At 39.6% G+C, this 14,155-nt stretch overlaps 1 protein-coding gene across 1 annotated transcript; it reads left to right on the top strand.

Moving 5' to 3' along the window:
• The first annotated feature begins 11,425 nt into the window (after nt 1-11,425).
• On the top strand, nt 11,426-13,801 carry LOC149844484 (G-type lectin S-receptor-like serine/threonine-protein kinase B120). The gene is made up of 2 exons (XM_089997175.1): nt 11,426-12,722; nt 13,656-13,801. Exons 1-2 carry the CDS (start codon nt 11,447-11,449, stop codon nt 13,799-13,801), a joined length of 1,422 nt encoding a protein of 473 aa, XP_089853301.1. The 5' UTR covers nt 11,426-11,446.
• Nucleotides 13,802-14,155: the final 354 nt, after the last annotated feature.

The raw sequence follows: 14,155 nt of genomic DNA, 5'->3' as shown, positions 1-14,155 counted from the left end.
CAAACATACTTCAATATCCCGCTAACTACAATCATGAATAACATGAAATCCGAAGTATAAAAATAAGAGCACTTCTATTCTCATACATTCAAATCATGCTCAACATAATCTCTAAATTCCAGCAAAACAGTCATAGAGATCCACAACTAAGTGAGTGTGTGAACAGAAGAATGTTGCATCCAAGAAAGTAAATAACATGTGATGTGCTTGCATCACTTACTCACTACGGGTATTTACCCGATTTGCATGCTTTTGCATTTTTCTTGTTTCTTTTCGCGTGATATTTTAAACCGCATGCGATGCTTAGCATTACACATCACACATTTTGCTCTCCTACATATGTGCGATGTACATTTATATACGAGCTAAAGATGCACATTTTGCTTAATTAGCATTCTTGTATCCACTTTTTCTTACCTTGGAGGTTTGAGGGTTGCACACGTCTCGAGTATACGAGCTAAAGGTCTCAGGCCGTGGGGCGCGTACAGCTTCGTCGTGCGAGCTACGAAGGCATAACATATTAGTATGCTAAATAATAAAAATGAAATAAGAAGGGGCAGGGGACACACCCTTGTCGGACAGAAAAATGAAAAGGCGCAAGGGGTGAAGCCCTCATCCTGGAAACCCAAAGGCAGTAGGGAGCCTCGCCACTGCCTGCCAAAGGGATAACAGGGGCAGGGACTAGGCCCCTGCCTGCCAAAAATTAGAGCAGGCAAGGGCCTTGCCCCTGCCAATTTGACCAAGTCAATGGCAGGGGCTTTGCCCTTGCCTAACAGAATACAGAGAGGCAGGGGTGAAGCCCCTACCTTTTGGAACTCTGAAATGGCAAGGGCTTCGCCCCTGCCAGACAAAAACTTAAGATGAATGGTCGGGGTCAGATGCCCGGTGAGGCTGTCGAAGAGGGAGGGTGGGGTTGCCGACGAGCTGCAGACCAACACGAGGGAAAGAGCCGACAGAGGGAGGATGGGATTGCTCGACGAGGCAGACAGAGAGGGAGGGTGGGGTTGCTCGGTGAGGCTGCCAGAGAGAAACAGTGGGGTTGCCGGCGAGCTGCAAGCCAACATGAGGATGGAGAGGAGAGATGAGAGACAAGAGACAAGAAGAAAGAAGATGAAGAAGAAGACAACAAAGAGGGGGGAAGAGAACACCTGAGAGGGCCGAACGCGGATTGGGGGTCGCTGACGTTGGGTGGCTGGAATACGGGGAGCAGAAAAGAGGGCTCATCCGAGGGAAATGGGTGACAGGGGGGAACGACCGAGGGAGGAGAATGGGGGGTGGCCGACGAGGTCTTCGGAGGGAGCTGTAGGTGGTTCGTCGGAGAGCGGGGGCGGAGATGGTGAGTGACGCGGGGGCGATCGACAGAAGAGGGGAGAGAGAGAAAGAGTAAAGTTAATTTTGTGTCCTAGATGGTTCGTTTTATATCAAAAATTAGTGATGAAAAAATTTTGTCTCAAAATTTGTCGCTAATTAGCAACAAAAATATTTTGTTGCTCATCCGTCGCGAAGTTGTGATGGAGTTTGGGACAAAATGTTTCCATCGTTAATCCTTCGCTAATTAGCGATGGATTTTGAAACAGAATTTTTCTATCGCAAATTCCACAATTAATTTTAATTTTAAGGACAACTAATTTTTTCTCGATAATCCGTCACAAAATTGTGACAGATTATTTTCATCACAAATTTTCGTCGCTAATTAATGCTTTTCTTATAGTGTCATCCCCGATCCAAATGGGGGAAGGAGGGGCGGAGCCCCGTTTTTTCCTCGATCCACTGCCATCCTTATACATAACAAACTCTGCATAAACGGTTGGGTGTGTGTGAATCTCTTTTATTTCTAGAAGCTCCATGGCTTCTTGAATTTGAGCAGGTTACATGGATGCATGCATATTAACCCAACTAAGATGGAACACACGACTTGGTGAAAGAAAATGTCTTTGAGAGAATTCAGCATGGTTGATTTGATAGGAATCACCTTTGAATAGTGTTTTCAACAAAAAAACTTGATTTGTTTATTCATTAAATGACTATTGATTTTTTTAATCATCAGAATACCCTGCACACGTCGGAATATGGCGATTAAAATGCCAATATCCACTAAACAGAGAATATAGATCACATCTATGCAGTCAGAATTGATGCCAATATCCACTAAACAGAGCATATAGATCACATCTATGCAGTCAGAATTGATGAAAAAAATCCACAATGAAGAAATTCCGCATTAGGGCATAAGATAGGAATGAGTAGAGCCCATTCCTAAACCAAGTGCCATTTCTTTGGCCTGGATGCCATCCAGGAACCAACACCACCTAAACAGTCTCAATTCCAAAAATTAGCTGGGACGGACAGGACCACATCTTACAATTGGCAGCCACCTTCCTTACATAAATCAAGCACTATGACTTTCATTTTTTGATGGGACTGACTTTGACATGCAAAACTGTTCATTGTTTTCAAACTCACAATCTTCACTACATCCAATGCACATCACATCTAGACTTCAGTGCAATGAAATAATTAGGATTGATAGTTGATCATACTGTCATCTTCTTGCCAAGTGGATCAAGAAAAGAATAAGCTAGCCAACAAATAGAAATTGACTAACTCATAGACACCTATTCATGCAAATGAAAGTTAGTGCTTACATAAATCAAGCACCAACTTTCATTTTTGTATGGGATAGACTTCGACATGCAAAACAGATCTCTGTTTTCAAACATGCCCATAGTTTTCTATTTCAATATATAGAGACCATGCATGTGGATGTAATCAACTTCATTATTATTGTCAACTAAATTAGTACTTTTAAGGGTTTAGATTTTTCTCACTTTAGGTCTTCTGGTGAATTAAAAAATTTTGAAGCTATGGAAGATGGCTTGTTCTTCTTCTCTAGCTTCTTTTTTTAGATAGTAAACTGTTGTACATTATTTAATGTTAAATCATGGTTAAATAATTATCACTTTTAACTTTAATCACTGTGATGTAGTTGTTCCTAATCCATCAACTTCACAAGTTCCTTCATACAATTGTAACAAATATATTTAATCATCAAAGACCTTCGGTGCTATTGGTCGGCCGAATCGCTGCTGTGAATTTATTGATTAATTTTCTTTCTGGTATAAAATTTCACAAACTATACCCGGGTCCACGTATTAATCGGACCTTCGAGTCCGGACCCAGGTCTTAATCGGGTCTTCTTATTTATCATCATACCCGGACTCAGTAGGGTTTGATTCGGGTTGGGTCCGAGCAAACCAGGCCCGTTGACACCCCTACAAGGTAGATCCAGCACAGACAAGAAGTATGTCCGCTAAAGAAGACGTGCAGCTCGTGCCTTGGCTCATGTTTGACTTATAAATTAGGGTCAGCAAGCTGCACACAAGATGCAAGTGTTTGGCTCATTTCGGATCATATAGGCTTGCTAAGTACTAATAAATATACTTTAGATATGTTCTAGTGCGAAAATGGATCCGTGCTAAACCCGATGTTAAATCACGTGCTAAATGAGTTTTTCAGCTTTTCTGTTACTTTTTACGCGGTTCCTGCCCTATAAATGTGTTAAGCATGGTTAATTTACTAAGAATCCACACTTGGATCATGTGTTTTCAATGAAAAAAAATGATGTTTGGAGCCTCAAAAATTTACAAAGATTTTGGACCGTTGATTTTTCAAACTTTATAAAAACTCACCCATGTGTTGGAATCAAATGCTTCAAAAGCTGATTCCTATAAAATCAAGTACATAGATCACATCTGTACCGTCAAAATTTAAACATGAAATGAAAAAAAGCTCAAAAAACTCATTTAACATGAGATTTCGCATCAAATGGGTTTAGCACCCACCCATTACTCTATTCTTGTATATTGAAGTGCAGCGTATAATAAATGCTCTAAGTATGTGGCCTGCAAGCAATTGCTCTAGTGTTTAAATGTCTGTTGCTTTTAGCTTAAAGTCGTTGTATTTATTCGTAAATGAGAAGTTCTAGTGCAACTTCATATATAAGTTAATTTAGAGCTAGCTAAAATCATATTATTTATAGCTTTAAATGTTCTTTTTCTTTTTTTCAAATGAACCACTCAAGCTCGGCTTGTTTAGTTGGGGCTCTGTAACAAACATCGTGAGATTTATGAAAATATTGCCATAATATCGCGAGAATTATGAAAATCTTACGATAATATCGCGAGAAATTGCCTGAAAGTTTAAAATGGCAGTTTCTAGCAAAAATTTCAAAATATCGCAAGATTTATGAAAAAAACATAAAATATTGTGATTTAAACGTGATAATTATGTTTTAAACGGCTATTTATCATGAAAAAACCATGTATTTTTATTTTTAAATATTTTTTATTAATATTTTCTTATAACAAATATATTTTTTAATTTATGTTTTTATTGCCAAGATTTTGCCAAAAAACACGAGATTTATGAAAAAATTCCAATTTCTCACTATGGTTGGGGGTCATCATGTGCTTGAGCTCAGGTTGGCTTGCCATAAGAAGGAAACAATCTTGAACACCTTAAACTCGTTCTCTCGACTTGTTTACCAAACCCAACAAAAAGGCTAATCTTCCATAGGATCTGTACCAAGCTGGCCCACACCCATTATAACCAACCTAATGCAGAAACTACTTGACGGGGGCTCCCCTTGTCTGGTAGGAGCAGCTAGTGCACGTCACCTTGTGTTGGGACGTTGCAAGTTCAAATCTCAATGTTATCGTTGTATAACTGGTATGGTAGGGGTCTGCCTAACCTCAGCTTACCTTTCAAAAAAAGCTGAGACAGAATCGGGTCAGAGGCAACTTTGACAGATTACGGGTCACAGGTGCCTTGGATGCCGTTCATCTGATGAATGGCAACCCATACATCATGATTATTAGCTTACGTCTCACATGGTAGGAGTAATGAAGATGAACGGCATCTAAAGCACAAAAAGCTAATGACTGAAAAACAAAGAAAAATGGTAGTGTTTGGGTTGCCGTTCATCTTATGGATGAACATAAACAGTATCCAAGGCACATCTGATGGTATTATTGGGATGTTCCTCTGACCTAATATGGTCTCCATGTAAATAAGTCAAACATTGATTCTGTCTAGGTAGGAATGCAAATGGGCCGGTTCCAAGATGAAAGTTTTGCAATTTTTTACTGTTTCAGATCAGATTCCAGTATGATTTCTCATATATTTTTTGGCCGGATCCGAACCGTTTGGGTCCCTATGTGATGTAAGTCGAGATATTGCTATGATACCAAATCGATGTAAGTTGAGAGAACTCAATTTATGAGAAAACTACCAACTACGATTACCTCTCATCCTTTTATAGATGAGGTTCCCTAAATCCCAATCCAAGTAAAATATATAATCTGATGAATTCTTAAAAAATAAAAACTCTTAATTATCTTCATCTAATAAAATCTTAATATCGGATCTAAGATCCATTACAAAATGATCCAAATGATAAAAATTATCTAAAACATCAAAGTGGATCTTTATGGACCCGGGATCCCCAAAAAGTTGCTGGAGCAAAGAAGAAGACCCAGATTGATAAGGATCCATTTTAGAATTTAGAGTTTTTGGATCTTTGTATTAATTTGGAATATTGGATCTATTTAAGATTAAAAGTAAGTTTAGAATATTGGGTTCCCCATGCTGGTAGGGAAATCCACCCGTCGTTCCCCAATGTGGGTACCCACTGGAATGATTGGGAGAACTGGTTTGACGTTAAAACCAGGATTCAGGCCGGTTCTCAGACCTAGAACCTGGTTCCATGTGTTCTAGGCCCAAGTTTGACCCAAAACCTACTAGTTCTAGGCCTTAGGACACCATTTCTGCACTGGGTGGACACAGTTCAATATCCAAGCCCACCTGGTTGAGCCCCACCACTTATTTTTTGTCCTGATATGAATACCTAAGCCCAAAACTGAACTAATCGAACTTGGACAGAGCTCTAGTTTCAGTTCAGATCAAACCCATACTCAATATAATTTTGGATATGGATCAAGTCTTAGCCTGACCTTTTAATGTCAATATTTGAGCCAATTCATTCTAGGTTTGATGAATTTGTATGTCTTGATCTGGTCGCGATCCAACTAGATCTTTACCAAGCTCATTATCTTGACCACCCAAACTCAAATCTGGTTTTCAATCCCAACAGAATCATTTGATGCATTACATCTTATCCAGATCTAAATTTTACTCATACTCACCTCACCTAAACCAAACATGTCCCAGAACTTGAGCTTGTTGGGAGTGCATCATCAATAGTATATGGAGCACAGGATGATGAAGCAAGAGATCCAATTTATCTCTTGTTGGACTTCTTAACACTGGATCAAACTGAAACTAAATCTATTTGATTCATATTAACAAAAAGATGCAATTGAAGACTATGAATGGTTTGAGAAGAACATCAAGCTTTTAAATACATATCAAAGTAGATCCTTCTTGGTATGCAGAGTTTTTAGAGCCAAAAAGCTATCCAATTTCATATTATGGGCCCATAACCCACAAGGTGGAATGAAATTGAAAAAGATGCAATTGCAAGATTCAAATTTAAGGGCAAGTCTTCTTCAACCCGGAGAGAATGATTCAAGAGTAAAGATGAAGACTCTGGTCGATAAGGATCCATTTAAGAATGTAGAGTTTTTGAAACTTTGTATTCTGATATTAGATCTATCCATGATTTAAAAGTAAGATTAGGGTTTTATTTTTTTATAAAAAACTTGTTATGTAGGGACGGATATCAAAATTTGATGATTAAACTTGCTATTTTTCTTAAATTTGTATGCAATTTTCTCTTATTTTTTTGCATAAGAGTAATGTAACATAATTTTTCTTCATGAATCGAAGCATGAATTTGCATCACTATGTCTAGGGTTTCAACCAGACTAAGTATGAAGCACACCAACAGCCAGGTTTACTACCGAGTTCACCACACTTGCCAAGCCCATTTGAGCCCATAAGTTCAATATTTTTCAAGTTTTGAGGTAGGAATTTGAGCCAAGGACATGCCCACTTTTGTTGGTACCCATTGACCAGAATAGAGCAAAAAAGACAAGTCTCCATCATTCCAATTTCTTAATTTTATGTAAAGAAAATCAGCCGACAACTTTAGGGCGTTAGTTTTCTAATATTTGAGAGTGAGACCATATTAGTGGAAAAAACAGTCAAGGACCCTGGTCGATCAAGTCAAAGCTGCACCCTCTCTCTTTGACACTGGCCTTGCTTCGGTACAAGTTAGAGACATAATGCCGTTGCACCTTCTTATTATATAAGGGGCGTATGCCCACGGGAATGGAACCCTAGCCACCAAATTAGTGGCCAAAGCCCTTTTCCACTGCACCAAACTCCTTAGGCTTAAAGAAGCAATAATTAGGACTGATAAATGAGTTGAAGGTGGAGAAATAAAGTGTTCAAGCTTTGCTCATTGTTTGTGGCAGGCCAAACCAAGTTCGAGTTCATACCAAGTTCCAGTTAAATAAGTCAAGTTCAATCTGGTTTATTTATAAAAAAAAATGATACATTGTTTTAAAGATGAAAAAATAAGATTACAAAAATGCATGTAAAAGTATACTATGCAATGAGCTTATACGATTCAAACTGAGCCGAATACCTATCGCTCATGTTCAGTTTGCCGAACCTATTTTATGAGTAAGCTCTTTACGAGCCCAACATAAGCCAAGCCAAGCCAAGCCAGCCCTAGCAACAATCAACAAGATCCACTCAAACTGGCACCATGTGATTGGTGCATCACATGAGATTGCTCGTGTTTGGTTCCCAACCTCCCTAATTCCTGAAATTTAATTAGCCATGTGATTACGGACCTTTCAAGATGTAAATAAAATATATTAAAAAATATTGTAAAAAAAGAATCTTCATAGTTTCATAACAGCTGTAAAGACTTGTTTTTCAAACTCACAATGGCATAAGATGTGTAGAAGAATTGACTTGGCAGTCATGGACTCCTCCATCAAAATAGATGAGCTCGTGCTGACGATTGTCATATAGGTCGACCTTGGAAAACCATCCAAGCATCAAGTCCCTATCAAAAAGCTGCCAATTGTACAAAATAAAATTACATTTTTTTTTTTGGAGATAGTAATCCTGGCACGCCCAGTCCCAGTATAAGGTCAACGACTTATATCGACTACAGAACATGGTAGGTATCGTTTCCTCGAAATTAATTACACTGTCCTCGCCCCAAGGAGTGTTGGCGTAGTGTGGTTTCTTGGGGTTTTAAATTCAAAAAATTACATCCTCCTTTTTGGGGAAGGACATGGGGCTGATTATCATTATGATATTATCCTAAGTAGCATCAACTCCACCAACTAACAGTACAAAATGTAACAGCAAACAACAATTTATTAGCCTTGTATCTATTATCAGGAGATTTTTATAAAACTTTTTTTTGTGTGTGTGTGTTCATCTACAACATCTCACCAAATTAAATGAGTTAAATAAATATAAGAAATAATCAACATTTTGAAAACTTGACTTCAAAATTGAAATGAAACCTTCTAGAAGAAATGTCAATAAAAGCAGGTACCAAGTTTTTTGCAAGTTTTTTTGTTTTAACATTATCCATTTTTTCCAGTACACTTGCATAGGGATGGCAGTGGGGCGGGGGACAAGGTCTCCACCCCCGCCCCGCCTCAAGATTAGAACCTCCATCCACGACGGGGATGGATTTTAACCTCCACCCCTGCCTTTATCCCCGTTTCATGTCCTCCATCCCCGGTTCAAACGGGAATGAGGCGGGGCGGGGTGGGGTGGGGAAAAGTGGCAGGGATGGGGCGGGGACGGGGTGGGGAAAAGGGTATGTCCATCCCCGAACGGGGATGGATTTTAACCTTCGTTCCCGCCTCCATCCTCATTTCATACCCTTCATCCCCGGTCCTAACAGGGCGAGGCGGGGCGGGGCCCTGCTTTCCCCCGGTCCACTGCCATCCCTACACTTGCATCAGCTAGGGCTGGTAAAATACGACTTGGCGGCTCATCAAGAACCCGTTCATAATGTCATTGATAATGTCATAGCCGATGAGCCGAGCCATGAGCAATTGTTTTGCTTAAACAAGTCCAGTCCAAACACTTAAGTATAATATATGAAAAGTTGAATCTATAAAATATGTATACAAAGCTAAAAGATGAATAGAAAATATATGCATAAATATGTACCATTAAGTGTAATATATAAAACATATATCTCTCAAGTACTGTAATATATAAAAATTACATATATTCCATGTATAAATAACATGGAATATTTTTACACGAACCAACTTGTCTTCGGCTCATATCATTTAAGGACTAACCGAGCTTGAGGTCAGCTCAGCTAAACACAAACATGAGCCCAGCCACGAGCTCAATTAACTCATAAATAGGGATGGCAATGGACCCGGGCAGGTGCAGGGGATAGTGTCATGGCAATGGACCGGGTTGGGTGCAGAGGACAAGGTCTTCACCCTTACCCAGTCTCAAAATTTTGCCCTCTATCCCTGGTCCGTCCCCGTCTCAAAATTTTACCCTTCATCCCCATCTCAAAATAGTTTGTCCTCATCTCCATTCCTGTTCACGTCTCAAAATAATTTTATTCTTATTTTAAATAGAATAAGATGAAAATAAAAATGAGAGGAAGGGTTTAGTGTCAGGAATATATGTATATATAAATATATATAAAGGTATATTAATAATTTTATTAACAGGGATTGGGGATGGGGCGGCACGGGGCAGAGGCAAGAGTAAGTCCATCCCCACTTTCATCCCCATACGGATTTTGATTTTCACCTTCATCCCTGACCCATTCTCCATTTTATGTCCTCCATCCCCGGTCCAAACAGAGCAGGTTCTAATGGATCCCCCTTTTTTCTGTATTTATGCCATCCCTACTGGTAAATGAGCAAAGCCCGAAGTTTGGTTAGTTCGGCTCATTTACCAGACCTAGCATCAGCACATGTGTCGTTTGTTCCATGGTCAATCAAAATCGTACCTCCGGCTAGTTGGTACGGTGATGGTTAATACTTTCATGTTAAATTTTACCCTTATAATTATTTAAAAAATTAGTTTTACCTACAGGTGTAATTGTCTCCGGTTCGAATCTTCAAGTTTGGGTCAGGTCTTGTCAGATCTGTTTCTGAATCCAGTTTAAAAACTAGACCCAAACCTGACCCAATTTGATTCAAGTCCAGGTTCAGGTTCAGGTTCAGGTTCAGGTTCAGGTTTGGGTATTACTAAAATTGAAGAACCATATGGATTAACAGGTTGGATGCAAATCAGTTTGGATCCAAGTCATTTGGGTCTTAAGTAGACCCGTTTTTAATAAGGTCTAACGTATAGAACCAAAACCGGCTCAATTTGATTTGGGCTAGGACCCAAGTTTGGGTATGATTGAAGTTTGTGGACTCATATGGTTAACATGTTTAGGAAAAAACAGTATGTTCCAAATGGATCGGGTCTTAGTTCAATTTATGCTCGGGTTGGGTGTAGATATTAATAAGATTGCAGACTTGTATGGGTTAATTCGGTTTGAGTATAAATAGGTGGGCTTGTTTCCATACAGGTTCATTCTATCAGGACTTTTAACCTTTTAAACTTAGGAAAGTTGTTGTCATAAAGTAACCCTATTGAATCAATGATAAGTACATTCTTAGTATGAATAATTATATTTATATTTCTCATCATTGGTATACATTATGTTCTGGCTAGGATGGTTTGGTTGTCGGGTCCAAGACAAAAAACAGGCCTGCCAAGAAATGAGTTTGGATAAATGCCCGATTTAGGTTCGGATCAGTTCTAATATAAAATTGCATAGAGTTGTTAGGGTCATGTATAAAAACCAAGTCGATTCTAATTGGTTTCGGGTCCATATTTTCCATACTCTGAACCAACCTATTTGTTGAATAGTTCTAGATTTTTAGACCCTACATGAACCCATGTGTCTATCAAAATCAGGTCGGTTCAGGTGTATTTGGTTTAAGATACCAGTTTGGTTCGGTTATAGCTGACCTAATTACACCCCTAGATTTACCCTTAATAGTTACTATTTGAATGACACCCAAAACCATGTTAAAAATTTAGTTTTGGGTGTCAAACAAGCTTTTACTGAAAAACTATGATTTGATTAGGGATGTCAATGAATCCGATATCTGACCAAACTTCAATTCCGTTTTCTGAATATAAATCCAAAATGAAGAAAAGAGGGGGAGGGGTGAATGGCACGAATTCAAGGACCGCAACAGTGCCTTGTGAGCGCGTCAAGTCAAACCTCAAACCTGACGCACGCCCAAGTTGACCACATGGGCTTCGTGTTTTGACTTCAGCAACACGCTGATGGGGCTTCTTCTGCGGGCTCACAGGCTGTGGCGGTGAGCCCCACCAACTTCTCTCTGTATACCCGGCATATAAGACTCAACCCATAGAATTGAATGGGATTCCCTGTTTAACACAAAAAAAGATGATGAAAATGAGAACCATCATTTCTCTTCCCTCATATCTCTGTTTCATACATTTTCTGCTCCTATTCCTATGCCTTTCCCATGCGAAAAAAATGATATCAGTAGGTGAAAAGCTGAGGCTGAACGAGATCCTCATCTCGGAAAAGAAGGTTTTCTCACTAGGCTTCTTCACACCGAATGGTAGCTCCTCTCAGGATAGATACTTGGGAATATGGTTCTATGGTATCCCTCAGACCATTGTATGGGTGGCCAACAGAGAGACTCCGATCCCGGCGAATGACTCCGGTGCGTTTCTCGAACTCTCCGGCGATGGACACCTCGTCGTTCTTGGTGGAAACGGGAGGAAGCTGTGGTCATCCGGCGGACGGCCACCTTCGGGAAACGCTACGATCGCGAGGCTTAATGATAATGGGAATTTGGTGATAGCTGAGACGAATCATGGAACCAATTCATGGGAGAGCTTCAGAGATCCGACCGATACGTTCATGAAGGATATGCGATTTTCTCGGAACACGACGACGACGGAGCCATTGATCTGGAGGTCGTGGAGGAGTGCCACCGATCCGTCGCCGGGTCTGTTCTCGCTTGGCCTAGATCACAACAGCTCACAGCTTTACCTTTGGAATGGATCGGTTCCGATTTGGCGGACTGGTCCATTGAAGGGCCGGACCTTCACCGGAATCTCCAACATGTCGTCGTTCAATATATTCGGGCTCAATCCAAACACCCAGGGGGATGAGTTCTACCTCTCGATCTCGCCCAGTTTCACCGGTATGATGAGGTTCGTGCTGGACCACACCGGGTCCATTATAGAATATCGGTGGAATACATCCACCCGGTCGTGGTTCCAGTACTGGGTTCCACCTTCGAGCTTATGTGACTCGTATAATTGGTGCGGGGCATTTCGTATTTGCAACCCGAAGCCCAGTCCCAAATGCAGTTGCTTGCCTGGGTTCGAACCCACCTCAAGTGGGTGTGTTCGAAGGATCCTGATTGGATGTGGTACTAATAGCAGCAGTGGATCCGGTTCAGGTTCGACCGGGTTTCAGACATTGTCGGCGGTGAAGCCTCCGGATCATGCCCTCTGGGTCCAATCGATTTCAAGTCAGGATGACTGTCGAGCAGTGTGCTTGAACAATTGCTCGTGTACGGCCTTTGCATATGCATCTGAAATGGGTTGTATGATATGGAGAGGAGAGTTGCTGGACATTGCGCAGTTTTCGGGTCCTGGATATGGTGTGGACGTCTACCTGAGATTGGATGCTTCCGAATTAGGTAGATCTCTCTCTCTCTCTCTCTCTCTCTCTCTCTATATATATATATATATATATATATATATATATATATATATATATATATATATATATATATATATATAATGGACTATTATGAAAATCGTTGTGCAATTTAATCCATAATTTTTAAATCCAAACTTATATCTTAATAATTTGCAAGTGCTGGTCAAACCACCGTCTGCGAAATGCATGTGCCACTCGCTTGGGTTATTATATTTTTCTAAACACTGTCTGCAAAAAAAAGAAATTTAATGAACGCTCAATCAGAGTTATGCGTGTCAGTTTCAGTCAATAAAATAAAATTAACATTTTATGAAAATTATTTATGTAAGTCATTGGTTAGCGGGGGAAGATGGTCATTAAATATTAAAAAGGTTAACATTTTATGAAAATTATTTAAGAATGTCTAAGCAATATTATATTCGGTATCCCATGTGGTTTGGATACCCACATTAAATTTTTACTATTCGTGTTTTATTGTGTTCATAGGGTGATTATTCACCTGAATGCCAAAGTGTTTACCCGGATCCGTGCTTACCACCAGAATATTGAGTTTTGAAGGGTTTTTTCATGTTTTTCTCAAATCTGACCATACAAATGTGTTCTACGTGCTTGATTTTATTTGAATAGCCCATTTGATCGTCCGTCCATAGGATTTAGTAAGGTTTGAAAATCAATGGTCTAAATTTTTTTATAAAATATTCAAGCTTAAAATTTCATATTTTATATCTATAAAAGACTATCTAAGTACCGTTCTCTAGCAAATCCACTGTACCAAACACATCCGTGGGTTCAGATTTGTGAAAAACTTCCAAAAAACCCTTATTCTCTCGTACCTACTCACTCTCTAACAAGTATTAGTCTATAGTTAATTATTCACTAATTGGATGTTTAAATTCATTTAAATTTGCAGGCAGCAAGAGCCATTTGCCCGTCGTAGTTTACGTGATAATTGCCACAGTACCGTTGATTCTGTGTGCCATTTGCTTCTACGTTATATGGAGAATCAGGCGTAGGCGAAAAGGTAACTTTTCTCGTTTGCTTCTTCCACTTTACTGAGAATCAAAGACTGCTGCTTGCGTGCAAAGATCAAAATTAAGAAAAGCAACGGTTGGTTACCAATTCCATTTAAACCTATTTGGACCTAATAAAATCCATACATACAAAAACGTGGGTCAAGACATGTCGATGGTCAAGTTTGGATGTTGGTACGTCGGTCAAATTTATACACCCAATAAATCTAGAAACATTATCTTTCAGAGGTGGGCCAAGGCAGGCAAGGTGGTCGTGGGGCCTCACTCGGGGTTTTTCTAGCTTCAGTGAAGGTTTCTAGCCACAAAAAAAAAAGATTTAGAAACATGTTCATTTCATAATAAAACTAATAAACGTATCATTTAATTACTTTTGATAAAA

This window comes from Nuphar pumila, chromosome 2 (genome assembly GCF_984573655.1).
Source record: "Nuphar pumila chromosome 2, dmNupPumi1.hap1.1, whole genome shotgun sequence".
In the NCBI taxonomy this organism is placed as follows: domain Eukaryota; kingdom Viridiplantae; phylum Streptophyta; class Magnoliopsida; order Nymphaeales; family Nymphaeaceae; genus Nuphar; species Nuphar pumila.
Note: the sequence above shows the minus strand (reverse complement) of the source record. Positions and strands in the feature narration are given on the sequence as shown.

Excerpts from the sequence above, each read along its gene's own strand:
- LOC149844484 (XM_089997175.1), top strand. The coding sequence starts at position 11,447 with ATGATGAAAATGAGAACCATCATTTCTCTTCCCTCATATCTCTGTTTC. Across the intron at positions 12,723-13,655 it reads ATTGGATGCTTCCGAATTAG|GCAGCAAGAGCCATTTGCCC; the intron begins GTAGATCTCTCT and ends TTAAATTTGCAG.